The sequence below is a fragment of the Lissotriton helveticus genome, chromosome 3_1, assembly GCF_964261635.1.
Source record: "Lissotriton helveticus chromosome 3_1, aLisHel1.1, whole genome shotgun sequence".
Taxonomy (NCBI): Eukaryota; Metazoa; Chordata; class Amphibia; order Caudata; family Salamandridae; genus Lissotriton; species Lissotriton helveticus.
The window spans coordinates 1,955,270,745-1,955,292,122 of record NC_136061.1 but is presented as its reverse complement, the minus strand read 5'-3'; the positions used below and the strand labels follow the sequence as shown (position 1 = coordinate 1,955,292,122).

The following is a 21,378-nucleotide window of genomic DNA, read 5'->3' as shown; positions in this document are numbered from 1 at the left end:
CTGTGAGTTGCTCCTTTCCTGCCCCCACCGCCCCACAAGAGGAGACATCTACCCTTAGGCTCACCTCATGGAACCTAGCTGGGAATAACTCAAAATTGGACCACCCGGAGTGGGGGGGAACTAATAGACCAGTACGATCTTTGTCTATTTCAAGAAACCTGGGCCCTGATCGTCCCCCATAGAGTGGGTTTTGCAACCTTCTGTACTACGGCTCTTCGGGGGATTTGGGGTAGACCCTACGGGGGACTCTGTATCTGGGTGGCTACCCACTTGGGCTGTTCAGTGAAAGTGTTAGACACTCATTCCTCTGATATCCTCTCTATCCTTCTCAATTTTCCAGATGGCCTAAAGGTGGCAGTGGTAAACGTCTATCTTCGTTCCTCACCATCAACAGAGGCCCTAACAATTTTAAACCAGCTAGAAGAACTTCTTTTATTGCTTCCCGCCTCGACCCATAAAATCATAGGGGGTGACCTTAACTGCCACTTTGAACCCTTAGGAGGCACTACATCTGTCACCCAGGAGGAGGATTCAATTTGGTCCATTCCAGATTGTTCCATGTATCCAACAAAGGGCTGGACCCCACTTGTTTTACAACTAAACAGACTAACCATCTCTCACTCTCTTAGAGCCTGTAACGGAAGATTTCCCACAGACACCCCAGGCAAGGTAACATTCAACAGACCAGGAAAAAGTACCACCATTGACTATATAATGGTCAACCTCGAACTCTGGTCACATATTAGGGCCTTTGCAGTTATCTCGAGAGCAGATAGTGATTACAATCTTCTATCCTTAGATCTAAAGTAACCAATCGGTTCAATCCAAAATCCCCGACGCGACGAGGGATCCCACCACCTAAACTTAAACCAGCAAGTTGCAAACACTCTACAGAGAGTTTCCACTTTTCCTGTGGACAAGTTTGAAACCGTCCACCTAAACGTCTTGCATAGCACTCATTCAGAGCTCATTGATAAAATGGCTACTTTTTTTATTCTACTGCCATTAACAAGGCCCGGCCACCTCGTCAAAATAAATGGTGCAGCAAAATGTGTAGACAGGCGAAATCCGCTCTCTTAAGGGAGGTTAAGAGCGGTTCCACTGAAACAATCAGACTAGCTAGGTCTCACTATAAGAACATTGTCGCGAAGTCTAAGCTAGAACGGGAGGAAGATAGATGGGCAGATATTAAAACGGCATTGGACAATCGCGACTATAGGAACTTTTGGAATCTGGTAAAAACAGGCAGGGCTGATGGCTCCTCTGCCATAGCCCCTAACGTAAGTGAAGAGGCCTGGACCATGCATTTCAAAAAACTGTATTCTCAAACTAACAGTTTTTCTTCTGAGGCCTCCATTTGCCCCTCAGAAGAGTTATCAGAGTGTAAAGTTCCTGAACACACAGACTCGGGTGTCCCACTATGCACCATGACAGAAGTTCTAGTGGTCCTGAGGACCTTACCCCCAGGAAAAGCGCCGGGCCTAGACAGGATTCCAGGTGACTTGTTCCATAGTGAGCAGAAGGTATGGGCCCCATATATCTGGGTGTTGTTTAATGCCATCCTCCAGGCCATGGAGGTTCCGCATACCTGGCTAGGAGCAGAAATCATTTCCATCTTCAAAAAGGGCTCCCCCTCGATCCGGTGAACTATCGCCAGATCAGCCTTATTGACATCTTGCAAAAACTGTTTGCCCGAATACTACTCTCTAGGCTACAGTTATGGCTAGACGACCATGAGATTCTTACCCCCCTTCAGGCAGGGTTTCGGGCCAAGGTCACCACCACGGACCAACTCTTCAGATTACAATTAACTGGAAAGTGGTGATCAAGGGGCGAGGCAGCCAGTACTTGATCTTCGTAGATCTCCGATCTGCGTTTGACCTCGTACAGAGACAAGCTCTGGGCCATACTGCAAAAAATGGGCATTCCTCCCTATTTAGGCCATATGTTACAACGTCTGCACCAAGGCAATTACGCAAGGGTGCATTATGGAAAAATGGAGGAGCTTCCGGCACCCTTTAGAGTTGAAAAGGGGGTAAGGCAGGGGTGTGTCTTGGCCCCCACACTCTTCTCCCTATTCCTCAATGGCCTGGTTGATCACCTACAAGGATCGAAGGACCTAGATTCTCCTTGCCTGGCAGATCGTCTTTTACTAGCTCTAATGTTTGCTGACGATACGTTACTTCTTTCCAAATCATCAATGGGCATTCAGCGAACACTGGAAGCATTTTGCAACTTCTGCACAATAAGGAACCTGGAGATTAATCTCTCCAAAACCAAATACATGGTTTACCATGCCAGAACTGTAAATTGTCCCCATCCTCATATGAATGGTCTGGCCCTGGAAAGAACTTCCACATTTGATTACCTGGGGATTACCCTGAATGATCGTATGGATTGGCGGTCCCATGTGGCTAAAGCTAATTTAAAACTTGCACAAGTTTCAGGGGGCATCTTGAAGGTATACAACGACTGACCGCAAAAAATCCTAGGCCCACCACTAAAAATATATAAGGCCCAAGCAAGGGGAGGTGCGCTGTATGGAGTTGAGCTCTGGGGACATGTCAACGCTACCTCCATGGATGCGATTGAGAATGGTTTCCTGAGACGTCTACTAAGTCTTCCCCAGAGCTCCCCCCTGCTTCCATTACGTTTAGATATTGGCTTGACCCCAATTAGGGATATAATTGCTAATCGCCCCCTATTCTATTGGAGACGTCTTTGGAGCACCCCCGAGCTTATCCACTACAGGGAGGAATTGAAGGACTTCCTACTAACTCAGGGTGCAGGGAAAACTCCCTGGCTCATGCACATTAAACACCTATGCCACCCACTGGGAAGGGCTGATTTATGGCTTACACCAGAACAAACATGACTCTGTATCTCCCAAAAATCTCTTGGACTAACACTCAAGGAATACCATTTGGCCAATATATTACAGAATAGCGCTATAGGGGTGTTAAGCTCAAGATTTTTGGAGGTTAAGTGCACATATCGTTTTGAACAATTCTTGGATAGTATCCAGCCCCCCCCCCTCGCTAAAAAACGTTATGTGCAATTCAGACATGGCACTCTTCTGCTAAGGGAACTCACAAACAAGTGGGCAGGTGCAACCTCCCCACCCAAGGGCTGCCCTGGTTGTAACGCCAGTGTAGAATCTGACCTACACATTATACTTTTCTGCCCTTTTTATGCCAAAGCAAGAGCCAAATGGATTATCCAACTCTGTAAAAACCTAGGCATCAGGAACTACCAGCAAGTGTACCGTATTTTAAAGTATGATTCCTCCCCCTTGCTGGTATTCGTGACCTCTAGGTTTCTATTTTCCATGTGGTGCCACAGAAGTGCCAAGCTTAAGGCACTTGATATTGCTCACAGCGCCTAGGTGGTTATTATTTTCTTAGAAATAACGAAGGGGGTCGGCAAGCGGCCAGACTTATAAGTTTAGTCTTCCTGCCTAGCATTTAATGTCCCAATTTTAAGTAATAGAACTGCTTGTGATTAATTATTTTTATCAATATCTTAAAACCAAATTCAAGACATTTTATTTGATATCATCCAGTTTTAACAACAGTGTTTTATGCTAAAAACGTATGTTATTTACTTTTGTACATCAAGACCAGTCTAATGTGTTTTATTTTTGTATTGCTTTTATGGCCTATGGCCGATAATAAAGTTTGATGACTGACTGACCTAATGGAAAGCAGCCAAGTGAGAGAAGCAGCAGAAAGTAACAATATTCGCCCATAATAGATTGAGACTGTTCCCTATAATTAATCATCCTGCCTTTTTCCTTCTCCGTCTCATGTTTTTAGACAAGGTCTCTTTTTTCTCTGCTATTGCCAGCACAGATGAATGAGTGAGACTGAAAATATTTGCAAGCCTCCATATTAGAGTCACAGAGAGGAAAGTTGTGGTTTGGTACTGGTCGACTAAAACATTAAATTCGATACTGAAATGCATTTTCTGAAAGCACCTGGTTTGATGGGATTCTATGGTTCCAACCCAAACCAAAAAACACTCATATTCACCAGTTATGCTTATCTGTGCAACAAAACTCCAACCGGCACACTGCTCATTGCATCACTGTACACATAAGCATCAGACATAGTTCTACATGGTAGATGTCACAAAGGATATTGCACTAGAACTTGCCCCACAAGTAGATCACACGGAGCACGGACACTGAGCATGGCCTTTGCCCAATGCCTAAATATTAAAGGCATGGACTACGTGTATGGTAGCTGTGTAGGAGACACTGGAATTTGGGGGTGGGGGAGGGACAGCATTGGGGACTTTCCATTGACCCTATACAAAGTGCCCATGGTCTGAGAGACTCAGGCTTTGATAAACGTATACAAATAATTTGTTCTGAAGTGAAATAGTGAGAAAGGCGGGCATGTAGTCAAAGTCTGCAAGTATGCTTTATTTTTATTTGCATTCGGCAAATTAATTAGAAAATATGTGAAAAAACATGAACTTTGTATCTTGTGCACAAAGCAAACAAGGGTCAAAGGGAAACAAGCATTTGCAATGCAATAGGTCTCGCATTTACGCGAGTTTGAGTTATTGGCATTGTAAATGGCATTGCCTTTTATTTATGTATTGATTTTGAAAACATAAATAAAGGCCATTATCTTTTACAATGCCAATAGCTTGAACTCTCGGAAATGCGAGACCTATTGCTGTACAAATGCTTGTTTAATGCTGTTGTGGTTTGTGTACAGTTTACTTAAGTGAACTATATAACTCATAAAAACATTGTTAGATATATGCTATTAAGGAAATAGTGTAAAACACAATTTCTATGTTTGTGCATTTTAAACAACGCTTCTCTATTCGACTCTTGGGCCCAGATTATTGTAATTGCATTTCTAGAGTGCTTACTACCCCATACGAAGCATCAAAACGCTTTTTCGGCGAGTAGCACACTACTCCGGAACCCAGAGAGGATTAGTGGTGAATTAGTATGATTATCAGTGGGTCGGTGTTTTCCTACCCCAGTCCAAACTCATGTTTGCTCAGGGGTTGAACTTCCGAGTTGGGTGTTATTTAACGCATCCAATAATTGGTGTGATAAGCACTAAAATTCTCATTTTAGTCTCTAAAAACTCAAAATCTGCTCTGTTCATTGCATCCGATAAGTAACATACCCTGGGGTATAATTATTTATGAGGTGTGATAAACAGCACCTTGATTTCGAAGAACTCTGAATCAGGGCCTTTGGTATGAAGCTTTAATCATCTTAGTCACATGCTTCTGAACCTATGTCAGAGCAATATTGTAACACTATAAAAGTTTTGTTGAAAGTAAATAAACAGATCCTAACGAAGTACATGCAAATTCATCAGATATATAGCACATTAATTTTATGCACAAATACAAAAGTTATTACATGAAGGGGCATAACAAAGGCCCCCCAACCCCTGGGGCGCTGGGAGGCACCCAGGCGTACCCATACTGGAGGGGGCCCCCTCTGCCCCTATGATGTGAGGGGCCCCTTCAGCAGATTTTGCAGGACCCCCCCCTCCCTTCACGTTTTGCTACACCATTGATTACAGGTAAATCTTTTAAGACCTTAGCCAATTTGTGAACTGGTAGCAGACACTTTGGATAAAAAAAATGGTTAAAAGCAGCAATCATTTACAAGATACATAGAAATAGTAGGACCGATTATTCACCAAAGGCTTAAAATAACATCCAAGTATTTAATAGCCTTCCAAATCTGCATAAGGCAACACCAACTTTAGCAATATGCAGCTGCTTCTCGATAGCCCATTAATCCTGCATTGGGGAGCGCAGGCCTTAGCCAGCAAGCAATACTAGACAGGAACATAGAATATGTGCAAGAGGCTCTTTCTTGTGCCTGTATAATCAGCTTTGAGCTTTGCTTGATTGAAAACTGCTTCAGCAAAGCCTAAAAAATGCTAATGAATTTAGATTGAATCTCAGGTGAATAAACTTCAGCCTCATACGTCTGGGAAGTGATTCTTGTAAATGTTTTGCGACTCCTAATCCTGTAGGTGTCTATGATGCATCCTATATGTATTGTAAGTGAAAAGTGTTAATGTCAACCTTAAGGGACTGAGTCAGCACGGTAATCTTTAGCTCCACCTTAATTTGAGCGTAAAGTGGTAAAATATTCCAGATTGTCACCAATTGAAGACCTACAAAGGAGGACTTTAGATAATTCAGCTATTGGCATGGATGTCAATTCAACAAAATAGCAGGGGTATCTGCAGTGACATCACATGTCTTTGACCTATAACATCATCACAGAAAGTGAAGTCACATGACCAATCAGAAAACATGAAGCGATGGCACATGATCTTTGACCCTACTGACATCAGAAATAGACACAAGTAACCTAAACCAAGAGTTTGAACACATAAGCGTGTCTCGCAGTACTATAGCGGCCACTATGCAACCCACCTGGGAAAGACACCCCAACAATCAAAGCTAAACTTTGTTATGAGGATCACATATGTAAATTGTGCGATTTCAGAAGAAAATGTTCTATAAAGATATAAACGTGCATTTTCCGAATATCAGAAAATCTAACTCTGCACATGTTTTGGAACAATTAGTTTGTCAAACACAAAGTCGTGGGGGAGGGAGGATATTTGAAGGAGCGCAGCGTTGCATACATCAAACACTCTGAACCCTTCCAAAGCATGAGGAATTCATTAGAAAGGGTTTGCCCTATTCAAGTAAAATAATCCGTGCGTACACTTCTAAGTCTTTGTGACGCACCCTTTGGAATACTTGATGTGATTACTGTCAGTGTGGAACCCTACGCAGAACCAGACAGTAAACTTACAGTAGTCTTACCTTCATCTAAGACGTTACACCAACGCGCCCGAACCGACTCCACCCTGCTCCTGGCCGAAGAGAGTAGAGACTGTAGGTCAGGGAGCGCGTGCGGCGGGCGTGCTGCGTCACTGCTGAGTGGGGGCTGGCCAAAATGATGTTCAGGGCCGTCATTGGTAGCGCTACCAGATTGACGGCCCTGGGATCCACATCACTAAACGCCTGCCGCGCGCACGGCGGGGGTGCGTGCACTGTGACGGTGCACTAGTCCCACTAACTTGCAGCGCGTTCCGGATTTCATGTCGGGCCGGGCCCACTGATCTGCAGTCTACTCTGCGGGGCCTGCGGCGGGGCCCCTGAGCAGCTGCCCATACCGCCCATGCCGAGGACCGGCCCTGGGACAGCCGCCGGCGAAGAAGGTAGAGCAAGATATCGAGGCAGGAGAGGAAGATGTGGGTCATTCCATGCACAGACGGCGGCGGGTAAAGGGGGGGGTGTATGTGTGTGTGTGTGTGTGTGCGTGCGTGGGGGGGCGACGTGTGTGTATGTGTGTGTGTGTGTGTGTGTGCGTCTGTTTGCGCTTCTGTCTCTGTGTGTGTGCGTGCCTTCGGCGGGCCTGCGTAAGCGCGTGCACAGACCCTGAGCGGCTCGTGCACCGGTCTGTCTGAGCAGCTCGTGCACCGGTCTGTCTCCCTTGAGAGGCATCTCGGTGACAATAGGTCTCGAGAGCGAGACCTAAAAAGGACGAATAAATAAAATCTTAGTGACCTTCCAAAACCTCAAAATGCAAATAGACTAAACAAAAATTAATTTGTTCTTGCTGAAGGCAGTTATAATAAAATCCTCAACTTTAGTTTAAAAAAACAAATATTTTCTTGTGGCGTTCAAAGTGGAGGACAAATTATTTTGCTATTGTCTGTATCTCAACTGTCTCCGTCATCTCTTTGTGTGTGTTGCACATGGTGACATGATTCAGTCTTTTCTGGGAAATAGTTGACCTTAACCAAGTTTTCAGTTGTCAGAGGCCAAAGAAGCATCTCCCAGCCTGGAGGAAGATGCTAGAATCGGTTGTGACTTCTGAACCCATGTAAAGAAAGCTTTCTCTGTTGAAAATATTTTTCACAGTATGTCTGCCTGTTCCTTCCCTGAAGACTACATAAACAAACTTGATAATAGTTAAGTGATCTGATGGTAGCAAAGAGTCAGTTTTCTTTGTGTTGAGCAAAGGTGTCGTGTGTGTCTGTGGGCCTATTTTTGCGGTTACAGTCCTTAACACCCTTCTCTACAATAAGCCCTCAGTCTTGGTGGCTGGGGGAAGAACATGACGGCCATCGAGTAGCCGGTCACGGAGGCTTCAGGGGTCAGGACCAAGATGTCTTGGGTCAAAGTGGAAACTTGGGCAAGCTATGGAGTATGTTGTTCTACATTACTGTACTCTACTTGAGCTTCTATATCTGGTTGTAGTCCGTGTCTCTATGAGTTAAATTTGGCGAAAGAAGGGAAGGAAAGGAGAGAAACTTACACCTGGCACCGAGACGCCGGGACAAGAGACAGGAGGTTTGCGGCTCACTGGAGGTTTGTGTCTGCTTGACATCGCCGTGGAGGTGGCGGGGTTGGCTACATCTAGAGCGGCAGCGGCCGCTGAGTGGAGGTCCCAGGGGGGGGCATGGGTTCCAGGAGTCGCAGGGGACTCACGTGAGCCGCGGACGGAGAGCGGCTGACAGGTTCCCCCTCCAGGGCGGCAGGGGCAGCACAAGCGGTAGGCTTGCTGCCTGAGAATTGTGTGGAGGTCCCCGGGAAATGAACGCAGCAGCGGAGAAGGACGTTGTTTGTACTGGGATGGGACTGGAGCTGGACCACACAGTAAATTCAGCGTTACCAGACACGCACTCAATCGACAATCATTAGCCTAAGGGAGGCCTGGAAGCTGAACCCCGTGGCAGGTGTCCAGCTATAGGCACTGGGGGGCAAAAAAGATACGCTCTGCAGAGAGCAAATACTAACACATTTAATTTATTTAACCCAAGCGCGGATCCCTTGGTTAACCAGGTCTGCAGTCGAAGAGGGGAGGTGCAGGCTGGTAAAAGCAGTATAAAAGCAGTATAAATAGCCAAAACAGAATCTGTTCAAAGTAAGAGCTCAGAAGGGGAGGGGATTATTCCTAAAAATAGGAAAGCCAAGAAAACGAAAATCCCCCCCACAAAAACAACACAACCCCAAACGTACCCCCTCATTGAGGAACTACTTTAAAGTCGCACCCAGCACCTTAATATTAAACCTTAATATTAAACCTGATAGATTGCATGTTTACCAACAACAAGACCTGAGCCGAGAAGCCACCTGAATTCCCAGAATGCGTATTAAAGCCAAACAGGTTTCAACTACTTGTAAGGGAGCCAGAAGGAGAGGGGGCAAGAGAGTTAATGATGGCAGACGAAAGAAATGGAGGTAGAGTTTCCCAGACTAACCAGGAGGCATCTTTAAGAGAGAGCCAAGCAATGGAAAATGACAATGCGCACGAGACAGCACAGAGAGAGGATCTCCTTGACAGTACCACTCCCTTATCAGTTTCAGATCTTCTACAAACATTGACAGAAGAGGTTAGAAACAGATTTAAGGTGTCAGAAAAAAATTAAGCAGTAATCGAGTTATTTTGTGAGAAAATGGAAGATAAGCTGGACTCTTTAGCAGTAAGAACTACAGCTTTGGAATCTACTGCGGCTGAGCTAGCTTCACAATCGGAGGAAACCGCTAGGGAGATCAGCATGATAAGAGAATGAGAAATAGGTGTTCAAGAAAAGCTGGAATCCCTGGAAAACTCCCAGAGGAGGAATAATATTCGCTTGCTCAAAGTCCCTGATAGAACTGAGAGGAGTAATCTTAAGGAGTTTGTGGTTAATTTGATTTAAAAATCCACACAAATTGATTGCTCAGAGCGAGCTCTCTTTGCCGACATCCAGAGGGTACATAGGGACCCATTCAGGCTAAATCCAATTAAAACCAGACCCAGGAAGATCTTAGTCCACTTTCTAACCTACAACCTGAAAGATGAAGTTTTAAATAGAGCACTTAAGCTGAATTTGCTAAATGTTTCATCAATTACAGCATACAAACAGTGGGAGTTGGAAAAGTTTTTAGACCCACTTAGTCAATTGGGCGCCACCGCACAACTCATATTTCCTGCTACATTAAAAGTAATGTATAATAACAAGATGCAGGTCTTCAGGCTAGTAGAAGAGGCTGAAAATTTACTCCAATATATTTCAGGGCAGAGCAGCGGAGCCGTAGCCAAACAGTATTATCTCTCCTCGATATTACAGATCAGACTAAGGGACACATAAGGATTTGATGTAATTTCAAGTTCTAGGGTTTTTGATCCCAGAGGGAGCCTTGGAGGCCAGGGTAGGGTCATAAAGAGGAAGAGAGGGGGTTGTCCAGGGGGGGTCACGAGGGAGTGTGGGAGGGTGGAGGGCACTGGGTGTGGAGCAGTGGGAGAAAATAAAAAAAATGTCCAATTCGCCCCATGAGAAATTTGTCTCCCGCCAACAGAGACGTGGCACAACCTTTGGGTGACCAAGTACCTCCGCTGAGGGTTCTGTCATGGAATTTAAATGGGCTAAGGGCAAAATATATGATGGAGAGGACCTTTCAATATCTGAGAGATACTCTGGAACAAGTTCTCATCCTCCAGGAGACACACTTAACAGAGCGGGACATGAAGAAATTATGCAAAGCCAGGAGATGGGTTCAAGATATAATTTGTACGACGCAACAATTAACAACAAAGGGGATTGCTATAGTAATCAAAAGAAACCCTGCTATTTTATTAGAAAGCAGCAAGGTAGACAAGATGGGGAGATGGGCTATAGCTGTGATCAAATGCCATGCACATACATTTACAGTAGCAGGATACTATGGCCCTAACTTGGATGACCCATCCCCCCTTAGAGGTCTACTCTCTGAGTTACTGACCCTTTAATCTTGGCAGGTGATTTAATGTGGTCCTGGATCTAGTCATGGATAGGTCATTAAGGAGCAGAGCATCTCAGAATTGTAAAATGAGATCCACCCTAAAAAATGCCATGAAGTAGTTAGGATGGCTGGATATATGGAGAGACAGAATGGGAACTAGGAGAGGGTATGCTTTTCCCAATACAAAATATGGCCACAGGACTAGATTAGATTTGTTTCTAGTTGGTCTTGATTTAAAGAGTTGGGTGAAAGATATAAAACATCTTGGGGGTCACCTTTCTGTTCACTCAGCAATAACTCTAGCTCTAAAAATCCCTTCCAATCTGGCTAACCGGAGGTGGACTTTAAACCGTGCCATCCTGTTAGAGGAAGACGTGATGGAGAACCTAACTATAGAGACAGAAAACTTCTTCCCAATCTGGACAGAGCCCCAATAGAAATTGTGTGGGATACTTATAAAGCCTTAAGGAGGGGATGTATATCGTCAATCCAAATAGCCAGACAGAAAAAGTACAGAGCTGAGGTACAGGAGACAGAGGGTAAAATTCAGAAGAGAGAGCAAAATCCACCGGTCAGAGACATGCAGGCAGATTTACAATCTCTCAGACTAGAATTGGCAGGGGTGATAGACGTAAGGTAGAGAAAGAGGTGGCAGGCTAGCAAGCTTGCTATCTTTGAATATGGGGAAGGCAGTGGGAAGCTTTTAGCTTGGACGACCAAACAGGAACTAGCCAAAGGAACCATTAAAGAAGTAAAATGTGATACCACTGGGAATTTACTAGAGGATTTTCAGAAGCACTTTGAAAATGTTTACAGAGAGGACCTAACTCCCCAAGACGAGGCAATAAAGTCCTGGTTAAACCAAGATGCTCCAAATCAAATCAGTGAGGAGAAATCCAATAATCTTAACAGGCCGATAACTCCAAGCGAGATCAAGAAAGTATTAGTGACAGGAAAAACTAGTAAAGCGCCGGGACCGGACCGTTTACCGGCTGAACTGTATAAATCTCTGATAGGGGTCCTCATCCCTGTCAATGAAAAAGCTAATTTCTCATATCTTTGAGAAAGGCAGGAAGATGCTGCATTCCTGGAACGAAGCTCTGATCCTTAAATCATCGAAACCAGCCGGTCAATGTGACTCATACAGACCAATCTCTCTGCTTAATCTGGACTATAAATTCTTTGCCAAGATTTTTGCAGAGAAGTTGAATGGAGTCACAGGTGGCTTACTGCAGGAGGATCAGAAAGGTTGTGCCCAGGGGAGGGGGATCCGAGATCTTACATACAATCTGATCGGAGCAATAGATCTAGCGACATTTCATAAACTACCCCTGGCCATTATAACGTTGTATGCCATGATGGCGTTCGATCGAGTTAATTGGGTCTATCTAATGTACATATTGAGACGGTGCAACCTGGTGGAAAAGTTTTGTAGGACAGTCCGCTCAATCTATCAAACCCCTATGGCCAGAATTTTAGTGAACCGGAACCTGTCTTTGCCAGTTGAAGCCCGGAGGGGATCAAGTCTGGGGTGTCCGTTATCACCATTGCTCTTTAACTTATATATAGAGGCCCTAGCCGAGAAGATTAGAAGACATGCAGGAATATCCCCCTTTAAATATAAAAGCTGGGGAAACAGGTGCCTCTATATGCTGACAACATGATGGTGTATACATCAGACCTAGACACAGCTATCCCTATCATATATAACGAGGCACAACAGTTTGGCCAGGTATCCGGATATGAGATCAACGAGTCAAAGACGGAGTGCATGGCCTGGAACTTGAATTCGAACATACGTGCAATAATAAGAGAGCTAAGATACTTGGGCATCATGGTCACGCAAAATATTGAGAGCATCACAGACACCAATCTCCACAAGGTCAGTAAAGAAATCTGCAATTCCCTAATAAGTTGGGCGTATCTACCCCTGACACTAATCAGCAGAGTCAATTTAGTAAAAACGATGATCCTACCAAAAAGAAGAGGGGTTGAAAAAACTCCAGGCAAAAATAAATAGTTACATATGGGCCTCTAAAGGCACAAGAATTTCCTGGAAAAAACTTTGCAGAAAGAAAAATAAGGGAGGATTGTGCTTGCCGGATTTAGTGCCTTATGCATGGTCATTTCTTATGAAGGCAGGGAAGATGTTCATGAGCGAACCGGACAGCTCGGACATTGGGAGGATGTTTAAAGAGATGTTGTTAGATTTAAAAGGAGGAGACCAAGCCTTTATATATAAATTTGGAGATCGAGATTTTCGAAAAGAGAATGATTAAAATCCTTAAATGGGCTAGCCGCTATATGGTTTAAGATCAGAAAGCTATTGAAAATCAGCTATTATAGCGCTATGCTGGGATGCCCTAGGCTCGCCTGAGTGGACTAAGGATTCATTGGTAACCCTGCTCAAAACAGCTGGAATACTATATCGGGCAGAACTTGTTCCAGAGGGCTCATTGCTGTCATGGGAAAACTTGAAAAGCATTACTGACAATGAAATCTCCAAATTTAAGTACCTACAAATAAAAAGCTGGAGTCAGGCGGTTGGCATAACTGTTGGTCTCCCTAATGAACTGGAGACGACTCTGAGGAAGAAAACCGAGAAAAAGAAAGAGGTGGCAGATATATATTGGCTTTTGGTACATCTGGCAGATGGCAGCTTCAATCTTCAATTGGAGCTGTTGGGGGGGGGAGTGCTTGCCAGGATCCAGCACGGAAGAAATATGGCAAGTATCCTATAACCTTTTATACTCCATAGTTCAAGCTGCAAACTCAAGGAGAAACCACATCTTTTGTCTCCACAGGGTTTACTGGTCTCCCTTAAAACTCTCCAAATTTGTGAAAGGCTCGATCCCATGTTGTCCGAAATGTCAACAGGAAAAAGCAGACGACGAGCACATGTTTTTAAGTTGCCCAATGTTACATCACTTTTGGGTTTCTGTAACTAGAGGTAAGGAAGTCACGTTCAGTTTTGATATTCAGGTGAGCATAATCCTGATATTCTTTGGGGTTTTTCCAAATTATGAATTATTATCTCTAGAGCAAAACAAGTTATAGCTTTACCTAATCTTACTTGCGCAGAGAGAAATTTGCAAATGCTGGATTAAAAACACACCACCGATAATTTTAGATTGGGTACCTTCCATTAAATACACAATGAAGCTAGTTGGGCTGCATGGAAAAAGAAAAAAGATTTCTGGCTGCCGTGTGTGGATTGGCTCAATACCTGTAATATGTGGGGTAATACAGTCCAATGATTATGCCTTTACATCAGGATACTTTACCCCTCTTGCCTGTTCTGTGGGTCACCCAGAGAGAGGAACAGAGCAGACTGAATATAAGAAAGAGAGGTTCTGTGTAAAGTGCATCCATCTAGATACAGAGCCCTCATGTCGGTGCCATGCAAATGGTGGCCCACAGAGAATCATAAATGGCTCTGGGTACATTAATGGCAAATGAGGACTAAAAATATTATAATAATAAGCCCTCAGTCTTTTTGAAAGATAAAGCTGTAATCACACTTGCATTTTATTTGGTATGATCAATGTATTATGCTGTAATGAAGTTGCCATACCTCTGTTACCTCTACTAAACCTTGGCTACCCACTGTTACTGCCCTGGGAGAGTTAGTTGTAGAAAGGCTAATTGAATTGATTGGAATTTAAGAGTATCTTAGGCAATGGGACAACAATAATTAAAACAGTATCCATCATTCCGTGATCACGTACTACCCCAGTCCTCTAGAAGATGCTCCACAAGCTATTTTTCAAAAAATGAAGGTGCTTAGAACATTGCTAATAAAAAGACACCCTTGGTTGGACCATCAGTTGGCAATTTGAGGGGGCTAGCAGAAAGCATTGCTCAGCCACTAGATTTGGCCCTATGTGTGTTAGTAAAATCAAATCCGATTTTTTCCAATTTTAATAAACGTATGTTGTAATAAGCATTGCATTAAAATCTGCACAGGATTCCCAACAGTGACATTTTTCCATGAGGATATTCCATTAGCATTTTTATTAGAAACTACCCCACCATAACAGCAGTTCATTGGGCAATATGGAACCAGGAAAATGATAATTATTCTCAGTCTCCCTGTTGACAAACTATGTGCTCATGGGCAATCATATTCTCAACATAAAACTTTGCTGCCATTGGCTTTAGCATTACACAGAATGGTGGATGAGGGTGCTACCATAGCCAGTTGAAGTCTATTACTTGCTCTCCTTTGGCTGAAAGGTGGAGACTTAGACACTGTATGCACTCAATGCAAGCCGAAATATAAAACACTATTAAAAAAACGTTATACGTCTGCCGTCTAATCTGTGGAAAGAATTAGTTCAGATGGATGACATGAGAGTAGAGCGCTCATAAACAGAAATTCTGAAGATGCAGACAAACATGAGCTGCAATAAGTCTGGTGTATGAAAAGCTCCCAAAACAAGATGCAGGGTGTGTGTATTGGAGATACATACTTTACAAATGTGAAAAACATGATGTAAAACAAACAGAAACATGAAGCCTAGTATGTGAGATGCTCGCCAAAACTAGATGCAGTGTGCGTGTATAATATGCCGTTGTATACTAATGACTATATACAACCCATAGAACGTACCTTTGCGTAAAGAAGTGTGTCGCTCTAATTAGCCGTGGTAGACAACTTTCCAACACAAATCTGGATTTGTGCTGGAAAGTAAATTCCAGCACATCATCCTGGGTCTATGTCACCTTTTTGTGACAAAAAACTGGTGGAAAAAGTTAGTACATTTTCCTAAGAGTCTTTCTGCACATTTTCTTTCAGTCCAACTTATACGGAGACAGCCTGTAATATTTTTTTTAATTGGCCTCCATATTCACAGTGCTTTCATTCCCAGGCTGGGATCTCATAGGTCTATAAACATACAACTCACTAGTTCCCAGTTCACCAACCGGTTACATACACAGATATCTGAAGTAAACATACCAACTGAGTTTTACTCTAAGGACAATACATTTCCCAACAGATTCCTTTATCTTGTATTTATTTTTCATTTAGGGAATCTGCAATTATATTTTACATGCAGTTACTGCCATGGTGCGGGCCACTGGGATTATGTGATAGAGAAAACCATATTATGTGTAATCATTTACTAAATTATGCAACAATAAAAAGCAAATTATGCTGCACAAACTAGCGTATTTTGTGATGGTATCACTTCATTAGTTTGACATTTTTACTAATCTTAATACTGTCTGTGCAAAGGTCTTACCTCATTAGTATCAGTTTAATGCCCAAAGGTTGCATGTATGTTACATGTGATGATCAGTGTTCCCCTCTTACCATATTGTGTTGCTGCTCTAATGCATGAATATGAAGTGAAAGAATTGAGAGACGGGTTGCTCTCGACTGATTCTAATATATGGATGGATAGAAGTGTGCGAGTGTCTTGTTGCATGTTTTGAGGATTTGGGTATGAGATGAAGAGTACCATCCATTAGAGGTGCAAGCCCAGTGATTCAAGCAGTTAAAAGGTTCAGGAGTTTACCCAATCGCCCAGAAAGCAGCTTCCATGGAAGTAAAATGCCACACGCACTTCATAGCACAACAGGGCATACAGCAACATCAATACACTTTGCTACATGCAACAATTAACTGGAATAAGAAGAGCGAATGGACATAGAGGTTTTGGCCATTAAATTAAATCGTTTATATAACCTGATGATAGAATATACATTTTTTCATTAAACATTCTGATCAAATAGTGCATTGTGTTATGAATAGTTTCACGGTGCTAAGAAAATATATAACAAACATCATTAACGGTTATATTCTAGGGTCATAAATATTTAGTTAACAGCTCCTTGGGATTCACCAGGTTTAGAAACGCTCAATGTTACTACAATATAACTGTCTCACTCATTTACATTTTAGAAGAAACTTGCTATCCTTTGTAGCAGTTTAGAGTGTAACGGGGTACCACTGCAGTGTATTTGTCAATGGGGATAAAAAAGCTAATTGAACCACTAATCCTTGATTATCTGTACCCAACACGTATTTAAATGACACCTGGCACGTGGGCAGAAGGTAGAGCAGGACCACCGGGGGGACAAGAAGCAATTAAAAAAACAAAGCTTCCTCTAGTTTTAAAAGGCCTTTAAATGACCTGTGAAGTACTGTAGCCCTGCTCACACATCAGCTAACAAAAAACTAGGTAATGGAGGCTGCAGCAGCCCATGCTACAGCAGCACATAAGGATAAGGGTGGGATGGATGGTGAAGCACTTTTCGTGCAATGGGCACTGCTTGCCTGGATTCGTGAGAAAAAAAAATATGCTTAATTTAAGTCAGCAACCTCTGTTTAAACTACAGTTGTTCTTCAGTCTCCATGCTTTTAACGCACAGAATAAAAATATTTATCGCTGTCTCTCTTTACATTTTAATGTCCTTTGTCCCCCTCGTCTACCCACCCTTGTCCCCTATGTCCCTCCACCTCTAAATGCCTACACCCCTGTATTGTATCCTGTCCCGTCTATTTGAAAGGGAAAATGAAATGCTGATATGTTGGACAACCAAGGTGTGGTCATACATACAGGAATTGATGGAATACAGGGCATGATCCATAGTCTTGCCACTTGAGTTACAAAGACAGCTCTCTTCTATTCGTGTGCCATCAACTTACAGTTACACAGAGTTGAGCCTTTGACAAGGCCTGTGCTCACTACATACAGGGTATTAAGGCACATGGCACAGGTCAGTAGCCATGCTATGTCCCTGCTGCTAAAAGTGTATAGGTCACACAGGGTGCACCGTGCATCGTCATATGTTGCCAAAGAGAGAATGTTAAAGTGCACCTGGGAGTGGTGCTTGAGGTTGTATAACTCACTAACTGATAAGCTTTTAAGTTTGGCCCATAACCATAATGTCGCTTTTTGTGGGAATTTCTGGGAATTTCTCAGGATTTCTGTATTTCATATGCAATGTAAGTAACTAACTGCAATAACTCTTAACTAAAGCTTTACCCGGTGTTGATGATGTATTTTCACAACAATATTAGCATTGCAAAACAGGCATTGTCCTAATTCTGCCAATTGGGCATGGCCTGTAAGCATGTCCTGTGATTACCAGCCACAGGGAATATCCGAAAGGAAGGCCATGCCCTGGGGACAGGCACAGGGTCAGACTGATTTGCATATAGCCATGTCTGAAATGGGGTGGCTGAGTGGGCTAAAGAATGGTTATGGATTAAACCCAGATCAGTTGACTGGGGGTGAGTGTTTGATTTGCTCAAACGTTCCGTCCATCATCTCCTTTTGTATCGCTTTGTTCGCCCTAAGTGTGGCAGGGTATGCTCAGACGTGAGTCCCTTGCTCACTTGGCCACTGGATTCAAAATAGGCTGGCTGATGAGGATTATGAATCCGAAACCGGTCCCAGGATGCTTGTTTACGGTCCATGGAAGACATGGCTTGGCAGTTCGGGCTGGACTGTTCCCATGAGGCACAGGGTCAAACTGATTTGCATACAGCCATGTCTGAAATGGGGTGGCTGAGTGGGCTAAAGAATGGTGATGGATTAAACCCAGATCAGTTGACTGGGGGTGAGTGTTTGATTTGCTCAAACGTTCCGTCCATCATCCCCTTTTGTATCGCTTTGTTCGCCCTAAGTGTGGCAGGGTATGCTCAGACGTGAGTCCCTTGCTCACTTGGCCACTGGATTCAAGATAGCCTGGCTGATGAGGATTATGAATTCGAAACCGGTCCCAGGATGCTTGTTTCCGGTCCACGGAAGACATGGCTTGGCAGTTCGGGCTGGACTGTTCCCATGAGGCACAGGTTCAGACTGATTTGCATATAGACATGTCTGAAATGGGGTGGCTGAGTGGGCTAAAGAATGGTGATGGATTAAACCCAGATCAGTTGACTGGGGGTGAGTGTTTGATTTGCTCAAACGTTCCGTCCATCATCCCCTTTTGTATCGCTTTGTTCGCCCTAAGTGTGGCAGGGTATGCTCAGACGTGAGTCCCTTGCTCACTTGGCCACTGGATTCAAGATAGCCTGGCTGATGAGGATTATGAATCCGAAACCGGTCCCAGGATGCTTGTTTCCGGTCCATGGAAGACATGGCTTGGCAGTTCGGGCTGGACTGTTCCCATGAGGCACAGGGTCAGACTGATTTGCATATAGCCATGTCTGAAATGGGGTGGCTGAGTGGGCTAAAGAACGGTGATGGATTAAACCCAGATCAGTTGACTGGGGGTGAGTGTTTGATTTGCTCAAACGTTCCGTCCATCATCCCCTTTTGTATCGCTTTGTTCGCCCTAAGTGTGGCAGGGTATGCTCAGACGTGAGTCCCTTGCTCACTTGGCCACTGGATTCAAGATAGCCTGGCTGATGAGGATTATGAATCCGAAACCGGTCCCAGGATGCTTGTTTCCGGTCCATGGAAGACATGGTTTGGCAGTTCGGGCTGGACTGTTCCCATGAGGCACAGGGTCAGACTGATTTGCATATAGCCATGTCTGAAATGGGGTGGCTGAGTGGGCTAAAGAATGGTGATGGATTAAACCCAGATCAGTTGACTGGGGGTGAGTGTTTGATTTGCTCAAACGTTCCGTCCATCATCCCCTTTTGTATCGCTATGCCCTGGGGACAAGGCATGACCAGTATCCAACAGCCATTTGTTGAAGGCGTGTGAAGTCAATATAGCTACAGAGATGATTCCGTAGCTAAGAGTAAACAGCGAATTTCTGCATTTTGGTGTTTTGGATTGAAACCACAAATGCTTATGTTTTGACAGGGAACGTCTAAGTTTTTACACAGAGAATAATTAGCAATAATCATTTAGAAGGGACTCACGCAGTGCCGTTAAGTGAACCTGTACGTGGGATCAGAGGTAAAAGTTAGCTTGTAAGAGGTGTACTACGTGAGAGGTCACTAGTAAGGAGAGCACATACCCTACTTCAAGTCAAGTTACCCAAGATAATTGCTATGAGGTGCGTTAGTACACTAAAGCTCAAACATGGAAAGGGTGCCCATGATGACATGGAGAGAAGTAGTCACCTTAACTTTGAGGGGCACAGGTTGTTTGTATTTTTCAGTGGGGGGGATATGAGGTTTGTCTGAATGGTCATAGTATAAAAGAAGCCTGTGAGGTGGTAATACATTGTGTGCATGGTGAAAGACAGTTGCGATCCTTATGTGAAGGTTCATTAGAAACTTAGCCAGTGAGATGGCTGGCGGGCAGTGCTGGACTGTTGATTCAATACAAGTGAACCAGCCGGGAAGGAGGCGGGGTCAAATATCAAGAGACTGTCTGATGGGTCGCAGAAGAGACAGGTGAGAGCACTAAGCTCCACTGTTGTCAGAATTGAAGTGGTGGAACTGGTTGTTGCTTTTGTTAACCTTTTGACTCAGACTTACCAGCACGTCCCTAAAGAGCAGCTGGGTTGCAGAATGCACTGTCCAGTCCACGGCGCCCCCATCTGGGACTCTAATCCTGATGACCAGCAGCTGCTTATCCATATCCGCAGACAGGCTGCCGAGCATCAGCAGCATGGGAGCTGGCCCGGGGAGGGGTGGCCGGGCCCCGGCAGCACCAGGGCGAGGAAGGGGAGCCCAGCTCACAGATCCGGAATACGGGCACAGTGACAGGAATGTGGGAAGGAACCTTTATTTCCCGGAACCATATAATGTAGCATCATAGTATAGAACGAGGAAGGGGACCAAAATAGGAAAGGACCGACGCCATCTTGGTGCAGTTAAGAAACTTTACCAAGACCTAACGAATGCGCCATCTTTGTATGGGAACCTAAATTGCCCAACGAAAAATGCTCTATGAAATGAAAAACACAAGACGATGGTAAACAGTATATTAGATAAACGTATCATCATTCGCTGATTGGCAGAGAACATTCTTGCAAATGTTACAGTGGGTTCCTTTCCTATGGAAGCCGATATCATCGGTCTTACATCATTGTGTCGGTGGTAGCGCCATCTTGGTATAGATCGCGGCGTTGCTTCTGTGCTGCAGTGTTACGGTATAACAGCCGTCTTTGTAAAGGGATGTATGGTTCGACGAGGAGGAGGTCCTGCTGGTCACAAATGTATGATATGATCTTATAAAGCACTATTATTGGTATTGAAAAATATGGAGATACCTATATCTGCCATTTACCCTCCACGAAGAGTCTTGGATTTTTGGGGGCTAGGAAGGAAGTTTGGGAAAGAAGGATACGATGGTTTAAATCATTACAAACTTGTAATGATTTAAACGATCTACTTCTTCTTCCCCAAGCAAACAGAAATAATGCACCATTGGGTTGTAATTTTAATTAAGGAGCGGTTTAAGTCCCCAAATAAGTTATTCGAGGTTGCATTATACATAAGAATTATCATTTTTTGTGGGGGAACTCCGGAGACACTGTCACTGCGCCAGCCATTTGGAGGGATGTCTACAGTCCTGCCAAGTATCACGTGACACTAACGCATTTCGCAGTGGTGGTGCGCATCACCGCACTGAAATGCATTGTCACGCATAATGCAGTACTTTCTGCTGGCACAAAAATCGCGCTACAAACAGCTTTATGTGGCAGCTGGCAGTGCCATTGAGTGCCTGCACTGGC

The 21,378-nt window shown here is 44.0% G+C and overlaps 1 protein-coding gene across 1 annotated transcript in view; it reads right to left on the bottom strand.

The window, feature by feature from the left end:
* The window catches only part of MAP2K5 (mitogen-activated protein kinase kinase 5), a 1,262,070-nt gene extending 1,241,574 nt beyond the window's left edge, over positions 1–20,496 (bottom strand). Inside the window, exon 1 of the mRNA XM_078683055.1 lies at positions 20,177–20,496. Within this exon, the coding sequence (XP_078539181.1) occupies positions 20,177–20,311 (135 nt within the window). The 5' untranslated portion in view covers positions 20,312–20,496. The remainder of the gene's footprint in view (positions 1–20,176) is intronic.
* Between the last annotated feature and the right edge of the window lie 882 nt (positions 20,497–21,378).